The sequence below is a fragment of the Lissotriton vulgaris genome, chromosome 3_1 (assembly GCF_964263255.1).
Source record: "Lissotriton vulgaris chromosome 3_1, aLisVul1.2, whole genome shotgun sequence".
NCBI lineage: Eukaryota > Metazoa > Chordata > Amphibia > Caudata > Salamandridae > Lissotriton > Lissotriton vulgaris.
The window spans coordinates 831,717,510-831,730,408 of NC_141689.1; the positions used below are offsets into that span (position 1 = coordinate 831,717,510).

General features: G+C 40.2%; 1 protein-coding gene across 1 annotated transcript in view; it reads left to right on the forward strand.

Moving 5' to 3' along the window:
- The window catches only part of SHC3 (SHC adaptor protein 3), a 437,106-nt gene extending 424,869 nt beyond the window's left edge, over positions 1 to 12,237 (forward strand). The window contains exons 11-12 of the mRNA XM_086961141.1: positions 2,424 to 2,719; positions 9,790 to 12,237. Of these exons, the coding sequence (XP_086817267.1) occupies positions 2,424 to 2,719; positions 9,790 to 9,918 (425 nt within the window). The 3' untranslated portion in view covers positions 9,919 to 12,237. The remainder of the gene's footprint in view (positions 1 to 2,423; positions 2,720 to 9,789) is intronic.
- Positions 12,238 to 12,899: the final 662 nt, after the last annotated feature.

Sequence of the window (12,899 nt, forward strand, 5' to 3'; positions counted from 1 at the left end):
TCCAAACCAGACAATGCTGAGAACCTATTATGTATGTTTAGGGAGGGAGCATCATTAGTTATAAACCTGGGGGTCGGTTCATAGAAGTAACCCAGTGGCAGTGACCAGATATAAGTTGGGTTGATGGTGTTGACCTCATGTACTTTCAGTAGTGATCTAGCCATTATTTGACTTCGAAAATTGATCACTACGCAGTCCTCCTCTATGTTCTTTGAGATGCCCCCACCCACCCTATTCTTCGTACCATGATGATGTCGTTCATGTTGGACACCTTAAACCCTTTGTATCGGGGTAGCCAGTCTGCGCACATATTGCACAATTGATCCCACGTTTCTTCTTTGTTTTTCGTAAGAGTGGGCACCCCTGCTAATACCAGAACATAGGGACACGCTGCTAGTCGTAGACTCAGGACCTCCCTTCTGGGCTCGAGAGTTCTCATCCTTAAGGGGTCTTGGACACCATCGCTCAAGCTGCCTGACCCCGGGTTTGCACTAACTGGGTTATTCTCACGTTCACAATGGGGAGTAGGGGGCATATGTGGAAGAGTGCCAGGCTCGAATGTTTGAATGTAAGTAACTTTTATTGTTTAAGTTAATTAAAACCATTACAAAAAAAATACATTAAAACAATCTCCACAAGCGCCAGGCATACTTCTAACAGCACCAAAGTTAGGGGGATTTTCGGGGACAACAGTAGGTTTCAATAAAAAGCACTCCTTAACTTTGCTACATGTTCTACAAAAGCCAATGGGTGCGATTGATGTTGATGAGATAGGCTGTAAATTTGAATTAGAATTTGAAACAGCATCAGTCAGCGGAGTCAGACCCCCCCTATAACTTGATAGTTTTTGTTGTAGACTTAGTTTGTTCATAAAAGTGTCCAGGCGATGTAATCGCTTTCAAAGACAGGTAACATTTGTATCTATTAAGTCTATGATACATTCAAAAACAGTGTCTACAACGGTATTGATAAAGGTATCTCCAGTTCCGCAACGATCATAGGTGGGAAGAACGAACTCCGTCTGGGTACTGATACGAGAACACAGGTCCTTGTTTAATTCAGTCTCTGCAATAACAACATTCTGTGTGGGCAATGGGGGCTGTATCCAAGAGCTCATTACAGTACGGGAAGAACTGGAAAGAATAGGTTGTTTCCTTTTGGAACAAACCGGCTTTGCAAGTTTCCTTTTACGTTTGGCCCCTAAAGCTGTGGCAGATGCTGGCGAGCACGTATTTAACAGTGGCTCAGTGGTGTTATCTCCCTTACAGGTCTCAGTAGGGAGGTCCACATTATTATGACCATGTCCAGTGAGTAGTGAGGTGATTGGTGTAGTTGTGGGCATACTGCAAAATGTGGGGGTAAAAACAGGAACAGCAAGAGCCGCTTCTGTCATGGGACCGATCTGTTGAGTCTCAACTCTGAGGGATAGGCGCCTCTCAGTTAGTTCAATTTCATTGGAAACTATGCTGATCACCATTTCTAGCATGCTATCAATACTGGTGATGACCGGCAGTAGAGGGAATGTCCCTGTACGCTTCCCCATGATGGATACTAGGGAATACTTAATTGTTATTTTGCAGTTATATGTGCACTCACATCGAATATCTTAGCAATTGATGGAGGTAAGAGGGGTGGCCCAGCCCTGCCCTTTCCTGGCACTGATGGGCGCAGATGAGCCTGCCCTTGGTCCGGGCATGGCCTGGGCACGCCCGCACGCGTTTCACCCTGTGGGAGCCCTCTGATGCTATTAACGCGCTTCCAGGCGCGGGATGCTGCCATCGGTGGTGGCCTCATTGGCCACAAAGGAACCTGGGACTTCAAGTCCTGGTTCCACTCCTCCTCGCTGCGTGGGAACAGTGGCGGCAGCAGTGGTGGTGAGATAACGGGCTTCCCACCCTGCCTGAGCCCTCTGGTGCTTTTAAAGCACCTCCAGGCGAGCGATGCTGCAGTCGGTGGTGGTGTCAGTGGGCCACAAAGGAGCCTAGGACTTCAAGTCCTGGTCCCACTCCCCCTCGCTGCGTGGCAACAGTAGCAGCAACAGTGGCAGTGAGATAACGGGCTTCCAACGCTGCGGGAGCCCTTTTGTGCTTTTAACACGCCTGCAGGCGCGGGATGATACCGTCGGTGGTGGCATTTCATTAAGACTTACAATTTCAACATTAAAGTCGGTTTACAATGTTTACAGTTTGGGCAACAATGCTAACAATTATCACTCATGAAATTGCTTTAATACACAGTATGACAAAGCAGCTATCATGCCTATGTTTTGTAAAATGCCCATTTCTTGTACTTTCTAATAGCGTCTAATTATTCCTCAACCCTATGTTTCAATGTATTTTCGACACATACCTAAAATATCAGAGCTAAATGTTAGCATGACCGACCATGTGCCTGATTTCGTACTTTTTTGTTTTTGTAACCAGAGCCATTTGAAGATGCTCTGAAGAAGCAGTCCATGGGACCTGGATTGAATAAATCTTCATCGGTTGACTGTTCCAGCCCTTTGTTATCAAGGGCAGCTTTCCTGGCCTCAAAGGAGCAGCTGCATGCAGAACCCTGGTATCAAGGAGAGATGAGCCGAAAAGAGGCGGAGAAGTTGCTGTTGAAAGATGGCGATTTTCTAGTCAGGAAAAGCGCCACCAATCCTGGGTCTTATGTTCTGACAGGCATGCACAATGGCCAATCAAAGCACCTCCTCCTAGTGGATCCAGAAGGAACGGTAAGCATTCATCGCTACCTGATCTTCGACAGTAAATATGTGTTTATAGTGTTTTTGAATGGCTCATCGATTTAGACATATTTGGAGAGACTTTAAATTATAGGAAACTAGCTGAGCATGGCAGTCATATTGGCATAGTTTGGTGTTCCTCGGCAGAATATTTAGAATGCGTTGGTTTTCCCAGTACATTCACATTTCAATATAAAAACATCACAACAATCAGAAATGACGGCGATTTGACGGGTGGAATATGATTTAGATAGTAGGTTTGTCCCTGGGATAACATGAGCTAACTTTTTTCGATAATTATCTTATTGATGTTCAAGTCACCAACATCTAAAACAGTTTTATAGATAGTACATACCTATAATTCTATAACTATGCTGTTGCTAGAGACTGGTTACAGCCAAATTGTCAATGTTTAGCAGCCTGTAATAAAGTATTATTTAAGGGTAACGGTCAGCCACGACCTTGCAGGTAACATCGGAGGGGTGGTGGGGCCTGGTAAGGGGGGATTTTGAGGGATGGTGCAGAGGGAAAATTAAATAAATATCTAATTTTCCCTTTGCACCGTCTCTCGAAATCCCCCCTTACCCGGCCCCACCGCCGTCACCTGCACGGACCGCGGCTAGTAACGGTCATTAGGCAGGTCACCTAACATGTTAGTGATCTAATAATATCTGAATACCTTCCCTGTTTCAGAGGAGCAGACTGCCATTGACCATCGATTACTAGACATTTGATTTCATCTATCATTTCTATACAATGCTTACTGCCTCATTGATTAAATAGCAAACACATTAGGGCAAAGGTTTTCCTGAAGGACTGTGGGCACAGAGAGGAAAAAACAAGTGATTCTTCAAGGTGAAACATTCAGGTGCACTGTAGAAGTCTTGGAAATGAGGGCACCACATCACCTCATGCGGTTAAAGCATCAAGCTTCTCTAATCTTATAATACTTTAACAGGCTCTGAATACTGTAGACAGAACAAATCAAAAAGATTTTTATCAGCAAGTGGGTACACATACAGTATGACAGAACATACATGGAACAAATTATCACCTAATATGTGAATAGAGAATAAGGTAAAAAATTATGGACTTTGAGACCCAAATAATCATTGACGTTTTAATGTTTTTAAAGATTATACAGCTAATGGATTATCATCAGGACTGGTCTGTGTAATCCACAATAATTTGATCTGTAGGTGTGGTGAAAAATGGTATCAATGGCCAGCCAGTTGTGCTGAAACAACACATTTGAGTCTGCTCCAGACATTATAAAAGGGTTCACATAAGCCCTGCAGGTATGTCAATGGTGAAACAATTCCAGACATAATGTAAGACTCCTAGTTAGAGCCATTCCTTATAACTACAGACATCGGCCCAAAACTTTTGTCTGTTTTGTGTCCAAAACTAAAACTTCTGTGAGAATTGTGTACTGCTATCAGAATAGATTTAAGAATTTGGTTGAGTAAGAACTTGAGTGACCATGGGGGAGGAAAGGGTGAAAATAAGAAGACAAGATCTTTGGTGCTATCCAGCTTATAACAGCTGGTGCAATGTGTCTGTTTTACAGTTTAACTTGCCCAGGTATACCTGGTAGACCTCCAGATCGGTAGAGAGGGGTAGGTCACGAACGCAAATCCACATGGGACCACATTGAGCCGTAGTTAAGACCCAGTTCTCTGCTTTGATCTAAGGTGCATTTACCAAACACTAGCAGGATGGAAATCGAGATCTAGCATTAGTGTACGGTACGGATATTCTATTTGTCGGTCCTGAAGAAATGCCATGGATCCCTCCTGCACTACTCAGCGTTGAAACATGTTGGCCTTAGTAGACACACTGTGAGACTGTCACGGTTCATAAGATCCCATTGACAACACTCACACTCTTCTGTTTAGCCCTGTCAAGGGGACCACTAATTAAAACCTAAGGGTACGCCTTAGGTAGTTTTAAAACACATCTCACTATACATACTACCCTACCTTCACATTCCTCCACTCATCATAACTGCAAAAAGAGAAGATCTCTGCCAAAGAGCCCTCTTGCGTGGCCCATGGGGCATTGCAGCGCTGGCCCCTCGAGGGGCAAAGCCCTATGATGAAGCATTACACCCATTCTGGTGTAAGAGGTCTCTATCTTCCGATAAGAAAGATCTTCCCAATTACAATACATTTCAACTGAGCTTTTTACTTTTCCCAATAGGAACACCCTCCCTACTTTTGCATGCACACTATCCAGTGAATGGCAGCAGGTGTAATGTCTCTTTTTCACACTGTAACTTGTCCAAGTATGTTTTTCAGTCCCTGTAAAAATTAAAACACAAATTAACTTGGAAGAAGTGAGATATTTCTGAGTGTCTGCATGTTATTCAAAATGAGACTGTAAGACATTTCTCATACCAAATGACACAAAGCTTATAACTACTCTCATGACACAGCATCAGGGAAACGGGCTGGATTTAAAAAAACTGCTTTATTTAAAATCAGTCCAAGCATGGAGATCTGCTGAGCCCAACAGGCCACCATACTTGGGAGGACCAGCCATTCTTAATGGGGTCGCAAATTGCAAGTGCCTTATGAATATTTATAAAGCACACAATTTGCAGCCCCATTGAGAATTGCAAACAGTGTCTCTGACACTGTTGTACATGTAATTTTGTGAGTCGCAAATTGCGACTCGCAATTGAGTGCAATATGCGACTCCCAAAAGAATGTGGTCTTACATCTGGCCCTTAGAGTGACACTAACCCTAGGAATGCAGGTATACTTCGTACTCATGTAGGTTTCTCATGTCATCTTGACTAATCTGTAGTCGATTTTGTAATATATCTTGACCTTTGGCTCCTAAACAATGAAACAGCAGAGAATATTTATGTTCTGCGCTAAGATTAGTTCCACTAACCCTTGCATTTTTTGTGAAAACGTTCTTTCACTTTTCCCACCTCAGTGCAGGTTCTCCTGGTGTAGACGAAAAAAGGTGGTGGTTTTAGGTTTTGCAGGGTGGCCTTCTTGGTAGTAGTTTATATTGACAAACTACAATTGCGATTCTCCTATTAACATGACCAGAGAATCTGGATTTCATTAAAGACACGGAGGCTGACATTATGCATTATCCTTTAATAAGCAACTCACACAGCCGCACTACATCATAAAGGATAAGTTCTAGAATAAACAGTGTACAAAGGATGTAACTAGGATATGATCTGCCTCTTTTAAAAGAATCGCAGCAGCAGGAAGGACTTCACAAACGGAGAGAATCAAGAAGAAACAACGAGGAAGGAACTCCAGTATCTCCAACAGATTAACAATAAATGAAGCAGTCGATAATTTCATAAAGACGTATCAAAGTTGTAAAAGGGAGGAGGGAGGGATAATGTCAGCCTCCGTGTCTTTAATGAAATCCAGATTCTCTGGTCATGTTAATGGAGAATCGCAATTTAATTACAAGACCGGAGGCTACATTATGCATGTTCGTAGCCCCGAAGGACAACATCAGACATATGCTCGATAGGCTTGCAGTAATGACGAGCAAAGGTGTTAGCATTTGACCAGTCAGCAGCTTTCAAGATATCATCCAACTTACCACCTGACCAGAAGGATTTACTGGCCATAGCTCCTCTGATAGAGTGTGTTTGGAATTTAGAGAGGTCGATACCAGCAAGACTCATGGTAGACTTAACCCATCTAGCTATAGAAGTGGAAGAAACAGGTTTAAAAGGTTTCACAAAAGAAACTAAAAGTTGATTTGCATCATTAGGGCGTAGGAGAGACATCCTCGAGTCATACTCTTTCATACAAGCAACAACACAAAGTTTAGGGAAGGTGTCAAAACGAGGATAAAAGATAAAATCTGACATGGTTTTCGTCCTTCTGAGTAACTCAAACTTGACGCCAAATATATCATAACATCTATTAGAAATGTCTAAGCTTTTGATGTCAGAGACTCTTCTACAGGAAACTAGGCACAAGAGAGTGGCGAGTTTGAAGGAGAGATATTTTCTATTAAGGGAAGAGTTATCAGGCCAAGAACAAAAAAGGTCTAAAATACATTTAACATCCCAAAGGGTCTGATACTTAGGTTTAGGAGGTCTCCTCAATCTTATACCCTTGAGGACTCTTAGACAAAATACAATTAACCTTATATGTTGGGCCTATCACTGATTTTGCACCTGATTGACAAGTCCAAGTTTGTAATATCTTTGATTGGCGTGTTCTTCTGCAGCTACAGGTGTGCCATTCACCAGTATATTGTTGTCTCAACGCAATTACCATTGAAATGTCAAGGCTTCCAATGTGCCAAGGCTTCCAATGTTGACAGCTAGGGACTAGTCAGCTGTTAATTGTAAGACCACAAGTAATCAGTAAGAAGAAAGAATGTGTGATCTTTCAAATGACACATTATCATGAGTTGTTGGGTGACCCAACTGTCAACTGTTAATGCAGCCCACATCTAATTCTAAAATGATAAACTACTTAGAAATTAATGTTTCTTGCTAAATTTGACAGACAACTGTATGTTCGTTGATAATAAGAATTCATGAAGGTAAATTGCGCTCGCAAAGGGCCAGATTCTGAGAATCTGGCCCTTTGCGGGTGCGATTTTTGCATTTGGGATTCATCATCCCAAATGCAAAAATCGCTATTAGCGAAATCGCATATTTGCGAGGAATTGGATTTAAGGAATCTCAATTAGAGATTCCTTAAATGCAATTCATGAACCAATTCTAAATTGCGAATTCGCAATATTTGGTCGCTATTTACCACGAAGTCTGACTTCGTGGTAAATAGCGAAAAAATAGTAAAAAGCACTTTAGTGCATTTTTTACTATTGCTTGTTACAAACACACATTTCCTTTGGACATGTGTGTGCGCAACACCTGTTTAAATTTGCATTTCATGGGTGCTACAGGGTGTCCTTTGGACACCCCTGGCACCCTTGAAATCGCTATCTTATTTGCGATTAGCTAATTGCTAATCGCAAATAAGGAATACTCCCCATTCATTCCTATGGGCCTAGAGTTATTCCTTATTTGCGATTAGCAATTTGCTAATCGCAAATAAAGAATGTGTAGGAATCGCATTTTATTTTGCGATTCCTACATGAATCCCGCAAAACGGGTCTTTGATGAATCTGGCTTTAAGTATTTCTTAATTTATTATGAACATTGACCTATGCCATCTACCTTCAAGTTTCAATTTGGCTCCATTAGTTCAAGTTAAAAAGATTTTTTAAAGTAAATACTACCCCTACAGGATTTACTACAGTGCACTGTGCAACATATAATGTTTTTCAGAGTAGTAGTACCTTTAAGTTGGATTGCATAGTTCATTCTGCTGAAATACCACACAATTATCCCGATTTACTCAGCCGTATGAAGTATCTTTAATTTAGTTATGCTCACTATCTGTGCAAACAACAATTTCCATAAAAAGATGTCACAAATTGGAAGAGAAAAAATGTATGCAAAAAAGGTAAAAATATAAAAATTGTTAATAAATTACAATATTGACATTACATAGATAAAAGAAGCAGAATAATTTCAAGATCTAGCAAAAAGATGCAAATAGAACTGGTGAAGTGATAAAAAAAAGCTGAGACAAATGTATTTCACAAAATGTTGCCGACGATGCACTGGTTAGTGAGTTCAGGATTAAAACCTGTAATTAATTCTTGTGGGCACAGACTGTGCCTTAAGAAGAATAATATGTCATAATGTATCAATACTGGTGCTAGAGTGAAACAAAACCCTCTTATATCGTAACCCCCTATAACCGAGTAGTCTCCAGATCACCCATACTGCCCAGTTCACATCTCCTCTAGCTTAGCTTCTGACATGGAGTCCATATGTCCACTGTATCAAATCTCCAAAATATAAGAAGACTTATAAAGAGAAGAATGTTGCCAGTAGTCAACCTCATGAAAGATACTTCCAGAAAAAAAGTGAATGGTCTAATAACATTCATCCCTAAAAATATTTTAAACTGTTTACTTGATAAACCATTAAAACATGTCAAATGATCACTTCTGGTTATGTTGCCTTTTTTTCTTTAAAACTTCTAATCTGTTTAAGATAATCATTGTTTCACTCGTCTGTAAACTCTCTTTTTAGGTGTGGTTAATTTTTCTTTTTGCTTTCACACTTATGCCTCCTTTTTATACGATAGTAATATTAAGTGAGAGCACGGTGAACGAAAGTGTTTTTCCTCTGTATGTAATCAATAATACAAAAATAAAATTATGAATAAAGAAACAACCCCGGGTGAATGCAATGGAAATACGCAGGATTTTCCTCCTTGACGAGAGAGTCAAGTTCTCTCAGATGTATACAATGTGATGGCCATATTAAAATGAAATTGAAGATATATCAGGAACTACGTTGATATATCGTAAACCAAGTTCAACACTGTATTTTCGTTTTAATTTACAGTGACTTAGATCACGGATACCCTTTGCCTTTAAGTGCAGTTGCATGCCACTAGATTAGGTTTTCTTGCTACTAAGTAATGTGATTATATTGCTTGCTGCTTTGCCATTGCACAGGGCACTCTTCAGATTTACGACACCCTTTCTTCTTTTCATGCTGTATGTCATCTTCTTGTGATCTGATGATGCTGAAGACCCAAAAGTAATTTTCTGAAACTTTATTCGAGCACGCTGTAAATGCATGCTGTTATGAACAACCTCCCGCGGACGTAACATGAAACTGTGTCCTAGTGTATAGATTAGCTTTGCACCCTTTTTAAGATATTCCACTTAATTCGAGAAATCTGTGACATGGTGCATGAGCTGCAGATAGCACAGCTCTGAATTGAGAGGTAGTGACTGACTGACCCTATTTCTGAGCTGTGCTGTCTGTAGCTCATGCACTAAGTGGGAGACCTTCTAAGTTAATTAAATGCACTGTTGACTGGTCAATACCTCCAACTCACCAGTGAATCCGTTCACGGCTTGGCCACCAGACGTGTTTTGTCATTTGCTTAATGAGATATAATCTGCTTTTCTAAGATCGCATACTTTTGGCTCAGCAAGTAACTTTTATTTTGTCATCCTTTTATTTCCAGGTTCGAACTAAAGATCGCATATTTGACAGTGTAGGCCACCTCATCAACCATCACCTGGAAAACAACCTGCCCATTGTCTCTGCAGGGAGCGAACTCTGTCTCAAACTAGCAGTGGAGAGGAAACAGTGACCAGCACAGCCAATGGATCCATTGAACTATGTCCACAAAATGCTGCAAAACTGACAACAATATGTTGTTCAGGAAGCAATAAAACCCAACAGGTTGTCACGCTGCGTGGTGTGTAAGAGGCCTGGATGGTGCAAGGTCGGAAGTGAAGCCAAATGCCTTCAACCTCTGGTGAAGTTTGTTTGTAAAGAGAATCAGTTTACCTGAGGGTGTTATTGTACTTATAAAACAGATCAAACGTCACATCTCAAAAAAACTCACGTGTTTTCGAATGCAAAAAAAAAATCAGAATAATGTATTGAATAATGTTATGCTGGGATGAAAAAATAACCCTATTTTTAAAAGCAATTTTCTGGAAAAAGCATTTAGTTTTAATGTGACAGTATAAATAGGACTGTTTATCACTGATCTGAAGAACGGGGGCACTGCCTAAAGGGGGCACTGCTGAGCAATAACTGAAAAGTTTCAGTAGCACTTGTTTTAGTCTTTTCTCTTTTGTATCAAGGTAGTGGAATAGCAAAACACATACTACATCTGCTGCAATCTAGAGAAGTATGATGTGGAAACAGGCAAAGGTTTTCTGAGAAAGGCTGCAGTTTGGATCAAAGAGTACTTTGCTTTATAATACGTGCATTTTTAAGCATGTTTATTATATTTTCTATCAGTCTCAGTTTCGCACAGTAATGGATGCACAATATTCTGTTTAATTTCAGCTGGTGAACTGCTGTTATCTGTGACACTAGGAGTCATAGTCAATGTATGTGAACTTTATTGATTTATGTGAATTGTATAGTAGACTGAAAAATCCTGGCAACCTGGGAGAACACTCGCTTTCTCAGTCCCCACCTGCGTGAGCTGTCTATCAATGCAAAAAAAAAATGCAGGTAATTTTATTTAGCTATGAGCAACTGTGCCAATACATTCCCTGATTATCCCCATCCTTAAGAATTCTGGTTGACCAAAGTGTCTAGCAGAAATAGTTTTCTTAAAACTTGAGCTTCATGGAGTGATTCAGATTCTTTCATGTGAATATTGCAATTGTATATAGACACAGCTTACGTGTATAAATATATTTATATTTTTTAAGCTAAAGGCCTGGTAAAGGTGTAGAGTTAACTTTCTGTGCTGTCAGTTTTTAAGAAAAATAGAAGAAAGACTGAGTAGCAATCGATGTTGTGAGAGAATGAACACCTATGTTTTCTTTATGCAATATATTTCTGTTCACTTAGCCTTCTGCAACATGCCTGTAAAATGTGAAATATATTTTAAAATAATATTTAAATATGCCCTCTGACCTCCAAAGGAGCAAGGGGAGTTGTTCCACAGATAATGAAATGATCAGCTGTGTGAGAGATGTTGAGGCACACGCATGGCAATAGAACGATGTTCACAGGTGGTCTCTAGATTGATTTTTATTTTTGGAGATAGAATACATTTTGTGTTTTGACGATGAAGATGTTAACCATTGATGTTTTGAGGCCAAACAACAACAAATGTTGGAAAGTGGTTCACGGTCCATACAAGCAGTTTCTATCACCCCGGATTATTTTTTTAACTTTTTTTTTACATTACACTTTTAAAAATAAAGTGGCAACTGGCGAAGTTATTGTTCTGCAATGAGGTACCTTTTTATACTATAATCTTTTTATTTCTTTTGCACCACGTCTTATCCTTCCTAGTTGTTTGAAGCCTGCATCACCTAGGAACATCGCTCTGCAACAGCCTGGTTCCTTGGCTGGAATATTGTCCGCCTCAGTTTTGACGACATATCTATCATACTAAAAAACAAAACTCACTATTTGCATATATGCTGAGGGAAGCGATCAGAAATATGTATGCGACGAAAAGAATGTGAGAACTGCTGCCTCAGTCTGGTGTCTCTGAGGTCTACTTTATGAGCACAAGCCTCGACTGAAGAAACCCGGAAGACGTTTGGTCACATGGTGCTGAGCTCAGAAGCCCGTCCGACAAGGCAAATTATAACGTTTCAGTCTGGAGATATTTTTCAAAGCACTATTACGTGTATTTTCATTCAATGACATTTGATCTTTCTGTTGTCAACCTTTGATTCTTTTATGGCACTGGACGTTTGTAGCTTGACTTGGCAATGATGGCTTAGCGTGGTCTACATGTGTACATTTTGTATGCCTTTTGGTTGGCTTTTTCAAATCAGCATATTGTTACTTATATACAACTGCTTGGATGTTTTTTCCAGACGTGACGGTCGAGGTTATGTGAATCAAGTATTTTGTGTGATTAAGACCATATTTACCCTCGAGCACCAAAAATGCAAAATGTGCCATGCAGTGATCAATTATGGAAAATGTGTTTGTTTTGTGTTATTATTTTTTACAATTTTATTCATATAAATTAATCTTGGGCATTCACAGTCTTTGGTTTGTTATGATTATTTATTTCTGAGACTATTGTAACAATAATCCTGCTCAAGTATCCATCCTCAGTTCAGCAGTTCTGTCCAAGAAGATTGATGCCTGTTCTGTGCCTCAATGGAAGGAATTTAGGGTCTAATGCACAAAACAATTTGTGATGACAAAGTTTTTAAATCTCAGTTTTGCAGCCAAAACAGTGTTTTATCATGCATAAAATCTTTTATGATTTGGAAAAGTTTTCCAGTTTCTAAAAGGTGTTTTGCGACCCATTGTGCGATGGAGATAAGAAGGGGCATGAAAAGGGCATAACCTTCTAATTTCGGAGTTGCTTCAGAATGCATCTATGCTTTGCCACAATTGCAGTCACAAACCATTGAGCAGATATCGAAACCACAAATCTGATTCACAGACTTGGAGATGTCCTTTTCGGAGTCATGTTGGGCAGGCTCATGGGGAGGGGGTGGGAGGAGGGGGAGACGGCAGGGGTTCCTATCCTTCTCCCACCAATGTGTTTCCAAATGAGAAACATTTTTCTTTAAATCAGCACCTGTGTACTTAATGGATTTCAGTTGCTTTAAAAAAAATATATATATG